This window comes from Antennarius striatus, chromosome 4 (assembly GCF_040054535.1).
Source record: "Antennarius striatus isolate MH-2024 chromosome 4, ASM4005453v1, whole genome shotgun sequence".
Classification (NCBI taxonomy): Eukaryota; Metazoa; Chordata; class Actinopteri; order Lophiiformes; family Antennariidae; genus Antennarius; species Antennarius striatus.
In genome coordinates, this window is record NC_090779.1 from 19,188,682 (window position 1) to 19,205,027 (window position 16,346).

The 16,346-nt window shown below is 38.5% G+C and overlaps 2 protein-coding genes across 2 annotated transcripts in view; both read right to left on the reverse strand.

Annotated features, from left to right (window-relative positions):
- Positions 1-2,403, reverse strand: part of zgc:77158 (solute carrier family 45 member 3) — a 28,111-nt gene extending 25,708 nt beyond the window's left edge. The window contains exon 1 of the mRNA XM_068313706.1: positions 2,314-2,403. The gene's annotated coding sequence lies outside the window, so the exon portion shown is untranslated. The remainder of the gene's footprint in view (positions 1-2,313) is intronic.
- Positions 2,404-3,431: 1,028 nt separating this feature from the next.
- ferry3 (FERRY endosomal RAB5 effector complex subunit 3) lies at positions 3,432-15,780 on the reverse strand. The gene is made up of 14 exons (XM_068313199.1): positions 15,711-15,780; positions 15,250-15,439; positions 14,845-14,990; positions 12,227-12,408; positions 11,619-11,718; positions 11,357-11,481; positions 10,130-10,236; positions 9,744-9,941; positions 9,424-9,552; positions 9,105-9,173; positions 8,756-8,958; positions 6,781-6,838; positions 6,358-6,425; positions 3,432-5,558 (listed from the first exon to the last, which is right to left on the reverse strand). The coding sequence occupies exons 1-14, from the start codon at positions 15,714-15,716 to the stop codon at positions 5,466-5,468; spliced, it is 1,674 nt and encodes a 557-aa protein (XP_068169300.1). The 5' UTR covers positions 15,717-15,780; the 3' UTR covers positions 3,432-5,465.
- Between the last annotated feature and the right edge of the window lie 566 nt (positions 15,781-16,346).

A 16,346-nucleotide genomic window follows, 5' to 3' on the forward strand; every position in this document is an offset into this window, starting at 1 on the left:
TCAAGAAAGAAGAGCAGAACGATAATGTTGAAGAGGTGACATTCTTTGTGATATGGTAGCAGACATCTTTTCACTTTAGCACTTCAGGGTAAGCAGTAAGGGGTCTTTCTTTCTGGCCCAGTTGGTTGTATAGCACTATTACATGGAGACTGTTTGGACTTTGACCCCACAGGCTGCAGAGAACTGAGAAAAACATTTATGCTCCTCTGCTTCCTGTCAGAGAAAGATCCAGGAACCACAAAGGTTGCTTAATATTCAGCACCCCCCCCCCCCCCCCACACACACACACACTCTTGAGTTATGGTGCTAGTCTTAATAATGTGCATTCCAGCACTTTCAAGAGTTTCCCAGACTGCAAGCAGGTGTTGTGTTGCTTTTCATTGGTAGCTGATGTCCATCAGAGGAAAAGTATACAGAAAAAGAAAAAAAACATTTTCCTGATCACATTTCTTCAATATTTATCAGCACCTAAACCCACACTCCCTGCTGTTTGGACAAACAAGTGCACTGTTTTTACACAGATTAGCATACGAGAGACAAATTCACTTTGGCTCTAAATGTAAAAGGCCCATACTGCTTGCCTAAACACACTGACAACAAAGTACACTATGCACTTCCGAGAAATTGACTTTCCCTGAATCAGAGCTCATGCTGAAACATGGCAAACTTTTAAAGACTGAGAAAAGACTTTGAGCATCGCATTCATGTAGATGCACTGCTGCGTTCACATGCTTTCACACTCCTTTGCTTAGCACACAATCCATTACCAGCTCATAGCCATATCAAATCTTTTAACATGCAAATTGACTAGCAACAAACAAAGTAATGTGAAGTTTCATAACTCCTACAGTGGAAAGGCATTAACATTTGGGTATAGATCATTTTTAGTGGGTATGTGTGAACAACTTGGTGTCCTCTCCAGCTGACGTCATGTTTAGCTTAACAATCACACTTCTCCCGATTATATTTCAGGTAAAGTTATTCATGCAACCAATTCTTTCCGTCCTGCCACAATCAGCGCCTCTAAATGATAGTTTTGAGTACAAAGTAAAATAAGCACAAAGAGAGGAAGAAAAGAGGATGAGGACAGCAGAGAGCAAAATATGAGTATATTTTCCATAGTAGAATGAATAACACACTTGAGTGGTCCATGAAGAGCGGTAAAAGGTCTTTGTGTAATGGCAGAGTCACGGTCATGGTGACAATAAAAGTGCCCCTGACATGGGTTAGAGCCGTTTAACCTTTTGATCTTTACTCTGTAGTGTTTTTTTGAAACTGGAGGGTAGCAGCCAAAGCCAAAAAAAACTCCCTGTCCCATAACAAAGTGAAAAAACTTAACTGCAACTATTTTTTGGAAAATACTCCCCATATCTGACTTTTTTTTTTTTTTTTTTTTTTGGAGATAACAAGAACTGGAGACAAAACGTAAGCAAAACTGATTTGGTGAATGCAGTGATTTGTAACATGTCAGCTCTTACTTGTCTGAGTAATCACTGCAATATTTCTAAGGCTACTCTATGGAAACTGTTTAGGTTGATGATCTCAGTCCTCATTTTCAAGTCTGTTAGAAAAGGACAGAAACATCTCGACCTACTCATAATGTCTTCTCTTTACGTTTACTCAAACTGATCATAATAAAAGTCACCTTAAACAGCTGAATCAGCACCATCTGGATCTAGCAGGCTCTCAGTCTACTGTTGTCGCCGTCAATGCCAGTGTCAGTGCCAGCTGGAAAAGTTTTGGAGTACCTCTCCTGACACGCCTGGAGCCTCATAAATCCATGAGTCAAAACAAGGGGGGGGGGGATCCTCGCCTACAAAACTACAATATATTTACTTACTTGAAGGTTTCTTCTAGGCAGAAAGCGTTCTAAGCCCGTCCAGTCCTTGCCACCATGGCACTTGGCAACGCATCAGTATGCAGTGAGTTGCAGTCAACGACGCAGAGTGGAAAAACTTCCAGCAGACACCACGCTGCTGCTGCTGCTGCTACTGGACCCTTTGCTAACCATACACGTTCAACCCGCTGACTCAATCCAAACACAATCTCACATTTCCATTTTTACACTCAGCTTGGCCAGGTCTATGGTGTCGCGTAAATCTGGTTGGAAAACCAGCGATGCGAGCGCAGTCGTTCGGGTGGAAATTCAAACCTGTTGTCTCCGGTTTCAACCGTTACAGAGCAGCCGAATAACCATCAAGTTACAAAAGTACAAGGTTAGATTTGTGTCTGACAAACAAGGATAAATAAGAGTTAGCACCTGCAGGATAAACGTATTATTCTGCTAAAAAGATTATTAAATAAAAACTTCACCTTAAGTTACGAGCGGATCAGCAAAATCCACACAGCGACTCACTTGCTCCAGACGTAGCGTTGTTGTCTACCCAGTGAAGGAGCCAGATACCAGCGGTGACATTAGGCTGTCAAGCTGGTCCCAATCCCGACACCAACTTCCGCTTTTGACTTTCGGAGTAAAAGGGCCAAAAACAATGTCTTTTTTTTAATTTTTTTTTTTAAACAAAACAAAACAAGACCTCACAACAAAAAGAACAATTCAAAGAATGTTTCGACAAGATTTACTAAATATTAAAAGATTAAAGTTAAGAATATCAATTTCGAAGCGCCTAAAAAAAGTCAAGTGTAGCGGAATTATTATTTTTTTAATAATAGGCAAGACGCATAACTAGTTCCGGTAGCAGTACCTGAGGAGGAAAAGGCTCCATTCAGCCAATAGAATTTATATACGTTTCCAGATAGTAATTATGTATTTATTCACTCATTCATTTTTCTGACCCCTTCATCCGCTTTGCGCGGGTCACGGGGAGCTGGAGCCTATCCCGGCCGGTTTTTAGTGCGTGAGGCGGGGCAAACTCCCGGCGCGACGCCAGTGCACCGCGGAGTAATTATTTATACTGTATGTAATACATTACATATTAATATTTGAAAGTCACACAAACACAAATTATTTAATTTCATAGAAGAAATGAGACCATGAGCGCACGCGAGAGAGGGAGAGAGAACGTATAGACGGTCACATGCTATAGATTACTGTTCCCTGTCCATGTTTCTCTGCTTGAGAACAGAACCATGTGAGTGAACACCCCTGCTCGTCTGAGTGAGGAGAGCTTCAGGTTTCACGACAGTAAAACAAGCGTTTTACGACACCCTTATGGTAGTTTACTCCTTGACATGAAACCTAACTTGCTGTAGTTTTCTTCAGAGAGATTAAAATGAGATGTGAAAGTTATTCTTATCTCCTGCTTGAGTACATTGTGCTCTTCATTTTCAAGGATATGCGCAGAACAGAGACGCAGGAAAAGTTGACTGTCTGAATTGGCACCCTGTCTTTCTAAGTGAAATCCAAAAATCCATGACATTGAGACCAATACCAAGAACCTTGAGTAAAACATATTTTTATAAGTCTGTGGGTTGTAAGCAGGGCAGGGTGTTTCTTTACATGAATTTGTGTAGAAATCACAAGGCTCTGTCAGGGCCATTCGCTATCTTGTTTGACCAAACAAACGAAAGGGCAATTTGACGGCCACAATCTCAGCTTGTTTAATCATCCGAATACCACCACCAAATGTGCAGCAGCAATCCTTCTGACAAGCTGAATTGATTTCAGTCCATTTGAAATAGCTTATAAGCCACCATAAAATGTACAGGAATGTAACTCCAATGCATGACATGGAATATTAACTTCAAAGGATTTATGTTTCTGTTGCCCTTCCAGTGCTAAATAAAACACTGAATTCAGTGTCACGGGAGGTTCATCACTATGAGCAGTGGAGAAGAAAAATCCTCTAAGGCAGAAGTGTCAAACTCATTTTCACCGAGGGCCACATCAGCATAATGGCTGTAATCAAAGGGCCAGATGTAACTTAGAAATGTTACTCAATGTAACTCAATGTAATGTAAAATAAATGTAAAATAAATGTAACTACTCATTACATAACTCTGAATTTATTACTTATTGAAGTTACAAACATTAAAGTTGCACAGAAAAACTGTTGCTCTGTTATAACAAATCCTTTTGTCAGGTTATGAAACCCACAAAACTCCATCAATCAAGGATCAAACTATCCAAGTGAATAAAGAAAAATAACTTCAAACACAAGTTAAGACATTAACTTTGTTAAAAACTTTTTTTGTCAATGTTAGAATGGGGTTAACTACTGCATTGTGGGAAATGTAGATTTTGGTCAAACAAAACTCTTGACCTATTAATTTTTACACACTGACTTTTTATGCTCTCGCGGGCCACATAAAATGATGTGACGGGCCACATTTGGTCCCCTGGCCTTGAATTTGACACATGTGCTCTAAGGTGTTAAACTCTTACATTATTTAGTCAAATATAAATTACAGAGAAATAAACAGAACTAGCATAGAATGCATAACATAGTTGACAACCTTTTACTACTGAGAATCAGCTTTTCAACAAAGAAAAAGAAGTTATCTTCAGATAAAACAAGCATTTACTTCACACATCTTTCATATCTTCATCTTTAAGAACAGTGCCATCTGCTGAGGTAGAGGGGAGGGACAGGCACCCGCACTCACAAAGAGTTCTCCTCACCACATCTCCCTGCAATGCAGCATAAATAAAACACACACATTGCTCATTGCATTGCTCAGCAACAATGTCATCCAAGACTAAACAAGCCAAGTCGTTTCTCTGTATAAATCACTCTTCAAATATGAAACCAATGACCCACTGGTTTTGATTGCTAGAGCTTGCATAATGGCAGACCTGTGTGATAAAACATTCTAATTAATTAATGATTATTCAATACATAAGAAAAAGAAACTATATGTGTTATACATCACAATATGTACAAACACAACCGATGTCACATGTCGACTGGTTGGCGACTCTTCAAAAGAGACATGTCAATAAAGTTTTTTGGGTTACAACAGCCAATACTGTTTCCGTCTGGCTTCATCGCTTTAAAAAATGTTTTTTTCTTTTTCATATTTACTTAATGTGGTTGGTTGAGGCCATTTTCCCACAGCACAAACAAATCAAAAACATGTTCTCCAACAACAGAATCTCTATGTTTCAGCCTGAACATGTAGACAGTGAGAGATCAACCCTTTTAGAGGAAAAGTTGAATACTTCCAGTACATGTGGCTGATGTAATAAAACTGTCCCTAGAACCACACCCTGGAAGATTAAAAATATACTGCTTGAGCGAGCCACTGTACCCGGTCATCTCTCAGTGAGAAGCATTTATAGCCTGTGAAGATTTAAAAGATAAAACACAACAATGCGCATTAACTGTAGACATATCAATCTTAACATTTAATAATGTTTTTTAATTTTTTCTGTCTTCATTTCACAACATCATTGAAATGAAAAAGGCATGTGGGCGAATCCGTCACTCCCTCCCCTCATAGGTCCTCAAAAACAAGAACTGACAGCTTGCATGCCTTCAGAATACATCGTGGTGTATCTCCATCTGTCAGTGCTTTGAGGTGAGAGTTAGTGTGGAGGAGACACGGAAGATTTGAGGCAGCATGTTGCTCAGTTGGTAGAACATCTCCTCTGAGATACTCTGCCGACACAAAAGAGACACAAACACAGCCAGGATTAGGGAATGACAGAGGACTGTGTGTTCTGAAACACCAACGCAAAGAACATTATTTAACCCAGGTAAAACACCTGTGTGTGTGTGTGTGTGTGTGTGTGTGTGTGTAATAGGCAAATACATCTGGATTGGCTAGTGCAAGGCATTAACAGCCTCATGTGTGCTTTGGCTCGACATCAGAGGGGCTTTTTATCCTGAGGGGAACGGTAGTCAAGCTAGTCGAGATGTTCAAGAGACTACTGTACTTTAATGCTTAATCACTGAAAGCATCATATAAATATCTATCATAAAATAAAACATTAAATATGATTCATGCAATGCTGAGGTAAAAACTGCATGACAATAAGCCATGTTAAATAACCTGCTAACCCATGTATACTCATCTTTTGTAAAAAGGGTCAATTTCCTTGAACTATCTATAAATACATAAGGTTATCCAGAAAGTCACAATTGATCATCAGTGATGGAAAGCTACACCTTAATCCCTCTGCTTATCATTCCATTAAATGGATGAGGACCTGAGTTTCCTTTTATCACTTGTACAAACGCTGGTCTGGAAATCAAAACTGTATATAAGCTAAGATTTATGACACGGTTTCTAAACAGTCCCCTACTCAACTGGCCCACTGCATGTGACGTTGTGTACACCTGTGCTCTTAAAAGTAGGTTTCTGTTGATTTGACAAAGATTTGGATAGGAATAAACAGATGATTCAATGTTACCTCAGTGAACATGCAAAAATAGAAGCAGTACATTCTGCCCTCACCTTTGGCACTAGAAACTGGACTGTGCGGGATATGCCTCCATCCCATGAGGCCATTTCCATCATGAAGCCTGCCAATGAAACGAAATGAAATTCTTCCCCTCAAGCAGGAGAGCAATTGTTGCACCACTCAAGAGAAAGTATGTGTTATGCTACTTGGCTCTTACAAATTATATTTTTAATCACAGTTGTTCTGTGAAAGGTTTTCAATAGTGGCAGAGAAGCTCGTAAATCAATTGCTTCAAAAGGTTTTATCTTGAAAATCAATGTCTTTCTCTTTGACTTTGAGATAAAAATACGGTGGTAGAAATACTGCATCTGTTTAAGTTTGGATAGTTACCTAAGAAAATACAACAGGAATGTCTGCTTTTACATTGTTAGCATAATAGGTTAAAAAAAAAATCAAGTTAAATAAATGGGATTTACCTTTAACACATTTGAAAACAAGCTCAGCTCTCTTGAGACACCACGGGATGGTCATCTCCTGCAGACACATGAGAACATGGAGTGCTTTCATTTAAGATAATGACAAATGTGCAGCATCACTAGTAAGCATCACTTATTATTGGTACCACTAAAATGATTTGATTTCTTAATTCAGAAAATTAAGATTGTTTAAAGGTAAGGTGGATAAATGAGCGTAAAAAAACCCTAAACACCATTTAAAGATCATTCATTCATCTTCTAATCACCGCTTTATCCGCCGTAGCGGATCACGGGGAGCTGGAGCCTATACGAGCTGGCTTAGGGCGTGAGGTGGGGCAAACTCTGGGCACGACACCAGTGCGCCGCGGAGCCACACAGAGACTGACAACCACGCACGCACACACTTATACCTACGGGCATTTTGGAATGGCCAATTAACTTAAAGCGCATGTTTTTACCTTATTTTGTAAGTATGGGTCAGAAATTTTTGCTGATTATGTACAGGTAAAAATTACATTTTGTACTTACAGTATTTCTTTTCATGTCAAAAATGAAGCTTGTTTATGTCATCAACAACATCTCAATATAAACTATACAGAATTGAGCAACAACTGAAGTGTAGAGTACAGTACTGTACTATTTATTCATTATGCCTGAAGCCAGCCACACTTGAGGCAAGGAAATGAATTTCTTACAACCACAATAATGTAACATAACAGTGTGAGTGAGTTTCTCCAATTCTGGAACAAAATTGGAAAAAAAAAAACTTCAACTGATTGAAAACTTTCAGAAATGTATTATAAAGTACAGCACTAAACAACATCAACATTTCAAACTGATAAAGAGTTACGGTCCTGTTGAATTAAAAATGGCCTAAGCAGTTAATCTAAAGATCCCATGTCAGATGTTTTCAAAGTCACAGCACAAAAAAAGTCTTGTGCAAAACTGACAAAACATCCCCACTAAATGGCTAACAAGACCGCAAAGAAGATGACAGATGGCACATTTAGATGGGAAGCCAATAGCCATCAATTAAAGTTCCTCTGGTTCCCAAGGCTTCAAACCTTAGAAGTCTTTTGGTTATGTAAACAGATATGATGTACAACACAGGATGAAAAAAATTGCACTGGGCATGTTGTGGCATGAGTGCATTCACATGAAGGCTTGTTGAGAACTCAGTTTCTTAAGTTTTAATCGAATCACTAACTGAAGAACAAAGAAGCGCAGCTACTTTGGCCTAAAGAAAACTCACAATTTCAATTCAGCAGACTGAGATCTTCTATTTTCCTGACACAAAAGGAAAGTCAACCCTGGTGCATCTGTTACTGAAAGCTGTCTCTGTTACTCTACCAGAGTGTGAGGACAGAGTCCTGCTGTACACTGTGTGGTGTAAAGTAAACAGAAGAGTTCACGACTCTCTCATTTAGCACGTCTGGTTTTAAACCTGGGAAATGTTAACATGTAGACTGAACTCTCAGCCAGGGATCTGACAAGCCACAGTACAGCTGAGGATTCAGTGCATGAAAAATTACAAGCAGAAAAAAAGGAAAAACACTGTCTACAAGGCCTGACTCAGAAGAACCAGACCAAAACAGACAGAAGGTTGTCTAACAGGGTTAGAATCTATCCCCAATCATCTATCTAACTGTTAGATAGACCTTGGTAATTTGTTATCAAAGAGAACATAATAGAGTAATAAAACTAGAAAACTCAAATATCCCTCTTGGCATTTCTTACCCTAAAATATACATCAAACACAAATTAAAATCAATTTTTAAAATGCAAAAACAATTAAATGATATCTGATCAAATAATTGATAATTAGCTTTGAAAAATGTCTTCTCCCACATCCCTTCTTCTGTAACTGCTTAGACAAGAGTTAAGTGGAAAACTGAATCCTGCATTTATGTGTAACCATTTCCTTGAGGTATTATCATACAGGCAAATGATCATGGTGCTTTTTGGCAGCTCTTACTTCTGACATGTCGTGGACCAGCAGTAGAGGTACGGTAACCGTGGTGACGTCATGTGTACAACAGACTTTCAGAATGTTTCTCAGACCCATGATTGCTGGGTCACGGGCCGTGATGTTCCCTGAACGCACGTTGTCGTCCACACACAAGTGGTACACAACATGGACCTCTGACAGGTTGGAGTGCCGGGAGATATAAAACTCACCTTGAGGAAGGGAAGCAAGAGTGTGCAAAACATTAAAAAAAAGTTTTAAAAAAGTTATATAGAACTAATGTTGTGCCAAAATAATGCATAAATTAGCTACATGCTGAATTGCTCTTGATTTGATCAGGAATCGGTGTAGCCATTACCTGGTAAGATATTAGATGGGTTTTTCTCAACATTTTTATTTTTATCATCTCCTCCATTCTTTGGAATCTCTGCGAAAACATTGAATCAGAAAAGGTGATATTCGAATGGAAAAAAATTATGAAAAAAACATTACGCATTTAACAGATCATAGCTAGCTAAAAATGGACCCTGGCTGTAGATCAGTGCGTTTTCTTTAGTTGTGTAAACCCAGATCATTAGCTTGGCTTTCAGGAAATGTGCAATCACAGAAACTTGAAAGTTCTGCCAAGATTACAGCTATGTTGACAGTGACATCCAAAGAAGAGCCTAAGGGCGAACCTGGTTGTTCTTTATGCTTGCTGCTTCTCTGGGCTCGGGCATACAGCAGCACCTGCTGCACCTCGTCCAGCTGCTCCTCCAAACAGGGGAAGTGGAAGTCTGTACACTCCTTGGCTACAGTTGCAAAATCTGTGTTTCAATACAGAACAGGTCATGGATGAACAGATGAAGTAACCCAAAGGTTATTTCCATAATTTGTGATGAGCTTACAAAAATCTAGACTTAAATGTAAGCACAGTGGCTGAGCTATAAAAAAAGGGATTCAAAGACAAAATCAGTCACATGTCAGACAAAAATAAAAACAGTCAGAAAACACTGACCTCTTTTGATGCCGCTATACGAGTTGACCCTGTTGTCAACCAACAACACCAGACCACAAAGAGACGAGGAGTACAGCGAGAGGGCTGTCTGGAGCCGCCTCAGCTTTGCTCCACCGCTACCATGCCGCCGGTGCTTGCAGAAGTCCAGTACATCTGCTCGGACCAGCCTCAGGTTGTGCATCGTCTTCAGTTGCGCTCCTGTTAAAATAATTTCATATATTGATAGATCGATAAACTACATGTAATAAATTGCACACAGTGATAGTAAAGTCATAAAGTTTTACTGGAATTTGGCACGAATGTTACCAGGAAGAGTTCCAAGTGGAATCGCTTTGTACACATGGACAGAAAACTGGGTAGAAATATTTGGGAAGTATTTTAGGCACCTAAATGTATGGTGAAACTCTCCTCCAGCTGAGGCTGCTCCTCGAACATCCTCGCGCCGAAGTCTGTGACCTCTGACAGCTGGCTGGGCTGCACCTTAATCTCCTCACTGGAAACCAGTAATGAAAGTAAGACATCTTTCAACAAAGATAAATAATGGATGGCAGTTTTATGAGTTCACGGAAAAAACTAGAAGAATTTAATCATAAGAAAATATAATTATAAAAATATTGTAGTGTAGTTTAATAATTTAGAAAATGATGGCTCTACTGCTACGGTGTTACGAAACAAAGTATTTCATATCACATAGATTGTGTGTCACTACTTCTTGAGGAATAATTACAGAAGTAAATATGCAGGACACAAGTCTCAGCCATTACTGTATTTTTTTATGCTAGATAAGCTTAACACAAACAGTAATCTAGATTCTTTCAAGGTTTCCTTTACAGGCCACAACCTCAGCTTTGAAAGTGTTGACTTATGTTTTAAGTTCCACCTACACAAAACAAGGTAATTATATTAATTAAGAAAAGCTGTAGCATGGTCAGCACATTGTCTCTGAGAAGCACTTTGCATACAGGTCCAAGTGGGACATGTGTTTTGACAAATTATGCAATACAAGCAGAAGAATATCAGACATGAATTTAAACCACCACTTTCAGGGACTGCGTTACTATTAAGCTTCAACAGACTGGTTATCCCAAGATACCAGTTCAATTACTATGTAAATGAGGCCTGTAGCCTGTAGCTCAAAGAGCATGTTATGTGCAGGATTATAGCAGCTGATGGAATCCTGTTATTTAAGGATGAGCGTTATTCAAGGCATCTTAGTAGTTTATGTAATTTTTAAATATAACAAAAGCAGTTGTTGATATTAAAATTGTTTCTTTCTCCTTTTAATCTCCCAATTGCTGAAGGATGAATATTTTCTTCTACTTTCACACTTAAATTCTCATCAAATTAACTTATCTGAAAAGACATCTTAACATCCCAGACGGAACAAAACCAAACCACAGATATCACTAAGCCACTAAATAAAGACCATGAATTAAAAGCACAAAGTGCTTTGTTGAATGAAAAGGACTAAACATCTAACCACACACCCTGAGGTCATTTTCATTAGACCCTGACATTTGAATTATAAAAGAAAAAGAAGAACAAGGAATTGGAACATCCTGTTTTGTTGTGTGTGGGTGAGAATACAAACAAACAAAAACAGTCCAACTCACTTAATTTTGCTGCTGTTGGTAGATTTCTGCAGGTCCTGGTGCAGCTTGATGACCCACTCCTGATACTCCTGCTTCTGAATGCCGGTAACTTGTTTCAGCTCACAAGTCCACTTGTTCTCCAACACCTATGTAATGGAGAGGCCCTCAGTGCTTGACAACATATTTTAGTGGTTTGACTAAGGCACATCTTAACTTGTGAATTTAAAATTCATCACATTGATCCCTGTATATGAAATGATTTTCACCCTAATTTATTTTTTACCTGCTGTGCATCAAAGTGTTGAGCGGCAACTGTGTTTACATCCTGATCGCTCAAAGTGTTCCCCAGCTCATGCATGACTTTGTCCATTTCAGCAGCCTGCCTACCAGATAGAATAACATCCATAAAATTGATTAGATTGATTGCGAAACACATCAAAATCTGAGCAGCTCATTGATGGGAGACTGATTTCCTTATCTTTATTCATGACAGATGATGGCTTTCACATCTTGTTTGGTACAGTTAAAAAGTTGGGCCAAATCTTTTGGGTTGATACAGAAATTGTGGTAATTAAATTTAACAGACTGACTACAACTGAATCCATGTGCTGATCCCAGACGCACATTTGGCAACCAGGATGGTATGTGAGGTCAGAGATTTACCCTGATACATTGGAATTTAAGAAAAAGCTGAGGTCCTACAATATTTTATTAGAAATACAATACTTTTATTTTTAATTGAAAATTAGAAATAAATTTTTTTAGCAGTTCTTACGGTGTGAAAGCACAAAAAAGCATGACGATATAGCGTCACACTGTGAAATTTGAAAGACACTATGGGTTAATTTAAAATATGTGCTGGAATACCACGGAATGGTCCTCAAAACCAACCTTTCTTGAAGCTTCTTAATTTCCATGTCTCTCTCACTGATGAGCTCCGAGACACTGACAAAATAGTTGTGCTCCAGATTGAGAAGGGTATCTGAGGCAGGGGAGTGGATCAACTCATGGTAAACATAAGCAAAGTCCTCATCCCAGCTGGGTTCCTCTGGCCGTGCATGCTCCAGTGTCGTCTGAAAAAGTGATAGTGGACAGGAATGAATTGTTTCATAAGAGACTCCTGCTGATAACAACACAAAGACCAAAAAAAACAACAACAACAACTTGACTACAGTGCTTTTCACATTGTAGGATTGCTTCAGCATTTAAAAACTCATGATCCGATCCGTGGGTGATAATCTGCCACACATGCTGTCATTAGGAGTCCCCCAAAAGATTTGGACTTTAATTGGAAGGTGTATAAATTTAATTTTATTTGGCTAAAGAGGAGATAAAAGAGGGTGGTAAAATGCAATATTTATCCTGTTTGAATGTTTTGCTCAATAAACTACAGCCACTGTTAAATGCTCCTCCATAAATAGAAACACAAAGGTACATTTATACTAAAGATCCTTTGTTTATACAGGCATATGCTTCTTCAGGTCACAAGTCCAAAGGACAGTGGAGAGCTTCCATGTGTATTTTTGTGCGTTGGCAGTAAAATATTATGGGCTGTAATCCTAAATGTCTGAGAGAAGACAGTCAGACATCACAAACTGAGAAAGTCTTTTTTATAAAAGGAATTCGAAAGTATCACCAAAGTTTGAACTCCTAACATTTGGGTGTAAAATCAAATCATCTTATCGACCGTTTAAACACAAACAAAAGACATTCACTGTCGAAGAAATGCGTCAATGAGAAGACCATAGCTTATTTCATTGGTAAGAGAAAAGAACATCTGAAATTCACCTTTGAGAGTTGCTAAACTGTAACAATTTTCCTTGGAACCACAATAGAAAAGTGTTGACTATTGGCAATATGTACAAACGTCATCACATCCTTGGTGTCTGGGGAAAAGACATTAAAGTGTTCCCAAGTACAACAGGGAGATATTTGGAACAGGACTTGGGTTAAATGATGAGATTTCTCGGAAAATCATTAATAATCAATTGACTTCTGTTTAAATTACTTCAGTTATTCATGACTGGCCCGGAGTTAGACAGAGCATTTGAGGACACTTTCTGAATGCTGCTCTGCTACTACCAATGCAGCACAAAGTAAATATTTAATCCCAGTGGATTGAGCTAATGTCTAAAATGTACTTTTTATTCTTCTAAGAGTAAAATAAGTTGTTTTTGCTTTCAAAAGACATTTCTTCTTGAAGTCTTCAAACATTTCTTAGGCCCAAAGAGAAGCAACCTTAAAACAATGTGTCAAGAAGCAGTCTTGCCATTTTTGTAGGAATATCCTTAAGATATTCCTACAGGAATTAGTAGCAACAGATGATCACTCATTTTAACTAGTCGTCTGTGGCAAACACTGTCAGCAATGAATGATGAGATCTGAACTCAAAGAACTCACTTTATTTTGCACCCTTGGACAACTGATACCAACTTCCCAAGATGACACACATACCCTCACTCCGGTATTAAAGAGTACATGAGTGTTAATGCATTTGTTTGTTTGTGAGGACATATGTATACTGGGGGTTTATTTTGTTACATCCCGCGAAGCAGTGATGTATTGTAATTGTTAGTGTTTGTGTGTTCGTCCGTCTGTCCATCCCCCCAATATCTTCACAATTGTCACAGATAGAACTAAGCAGTCAGAGACTGCAACATCCTGTTAACACGCCTGAATTCAAAATTTTACCCTGACCTACTCTCATAGGTCAGGGTCATTTAATAAAAGACCCATGATCCAACATGTAACTGGTGCATTCTATTTGTCATTTTATACCTAAAAAGGTATAAAAATTAAAACGTGACCTCCTTGAATATAACACCTTTTGTTTCGTCTTTCTGTCTTACACTGTTCCTGAGATATGTGCAGTGGTTGTGAAGATATTTGGTGGACTAACGGATTGACGGCCGAACACAAAAACACTGACAATTACAATACATCACCGCTTCGCGGGATGGAAAGAGGCACAAAAATGTGATGATGTCACGGGATGTTACAGTGTCTGACTGCCTTGTTGTTGTTATTTTAGACAATGAAAGTAACATTTTAAATAAAATCTTGCTTACATCTTTAACTAGTCATCATAGCCATCAAATTCTTCAATAACTTAATATCTCTCCAAGTCATTAACTGACCAGTCATCTACAGAGTAATATGACAGCCCACACATTTTGATATTTGGTTGATATATCAATTTTTCAGGGACCGCAACAGAAAAATATTTTTTAAGCTAAATTATCGATGTTGAACCAATGATGACGGTTCAGTGGGGCTATACCCCCGTGAAGCTGGGAGCTTTTCAGTCATTTATAACCGATTAACACAGACTAAAACACCCCTTCACTCACAAGAGTAAGAAACACAGAAAAATCCTAATGATAATTAAAATGACATGAACTACCCCTTATTACACTAAAAACACATGGTCTGAGCAACTAATGGAATAGTAAAAGTAAAACCTTGATACTAGTTTTTAAGCACAATAACATAGTAATATGTGTTATCACCTCTACGTAAGACCTGGCCCATGCGTTGGTGAGCTGGTTGAGGTCTATGTCGCCACTTGTGAGTCTCTGCAGGGCCAGCTCTGCCTCTCTGTCATAGTCTAGGATGGTCTCCTTCTCAATGAAGTTGAAAAGGGAGGTTTTCAGCTCTGCACAGGGAGACATGCACAAAGTGCAAATATTAGACATTTTTAAAAAATTATTATTTTTTGCACAAGTCAAGCAACACACTGTAAAATGATCTTTTTCCTCTCACAAAAGCTTGTAATTCAGGGAAGAAGGTGGAGTGAGAGTTGTAAAAAAAATGCAGAAGTCTCATAAAGAGGACTTTCATTTGACAAAGTCAGCAACATTCACGATCAATATAATACCGCAATTTTTTCCTTTTTTTTACAGACGTTATCTCACCATTCTCTAGGTAGCAGGGTATTTTATGAAGGAGCATAAGGCGTCCATGAAGGTCATTGATATTCTCTTGAACAGGAAACTGTAGCGGCACTTTGAGGACACAATCCTGTTTCCCTGCCTTGAACTCAAACACAAACTCCTTCTCAACAAATGTGTTCGCCTTGCACTTATTCTTCTTCATGGTTGCGGACTGAAAACAAAGACAGCAGGAATGCGATCATTAGAGTGACACACTGGGTGACTAATGATTAAATTATCGTGAAGTAAAAGGCTAAAAAACAACAACATAAGATGAGATTTCAGCTACGTTTGGCATATGTAATTCGCAGTTTGATGTTTAAGAGAGATGCTACGTTTAAAAAAGAGGCTATCTGCCCGACATACACACAGCAGAGCACTACAAATAACGCTTCCACTTGATTCAATTGGTGAACATGCACGTGTTGTAATGGCAAATTTACCTGCATATGAATGAATAAGACTTTTCCTGATCACAGAAGCTCCTGTTTGGTTCAGTCAGCTGACCTCAGCTGAGTGTTCAGAGTGACCGTCAAAGCACTTTCGCGACAATGACGCTCAGCTATTTAGAGTTGTTTTCGATTGTGTAACAGAATTTCTATTGTATGTGATATAAAATGATAATATACATTTGCACTGTCTATGATTTATTTTTGCTGTTATATTTCTCGTAAAAAGCAGCTAAGAAAAAAGGAATCTGTTGATGCCAATGCTTGGAATCTAAAGTGTAATTTACGAAGAAGCCTTTCCTGGGTGCGACCGCCCCCTGTTGGTTAAAGATAATAAATGATAAAATGAGAAGTACTGTACTGTACTGTACATTTACTTTACAATTATTACCACCATGGGTACATTTTTTAAATCCAACGTTCAACGGTCCAGGTGTCACAGAGAATAAGCAAAACATAAAAGACAAATTAATAGGTAGTCTTCATGAGGGAAACACTGTTTCCTTGATTACTGAGGAATCAAGATATACTGTACATTCAAACAATTAACACTGCAAACAGATAAGTGACTGTAAGAAAATAGGATAGGTAAATAATGACGAAATGTATCATTGTCATTAAAAACATAAA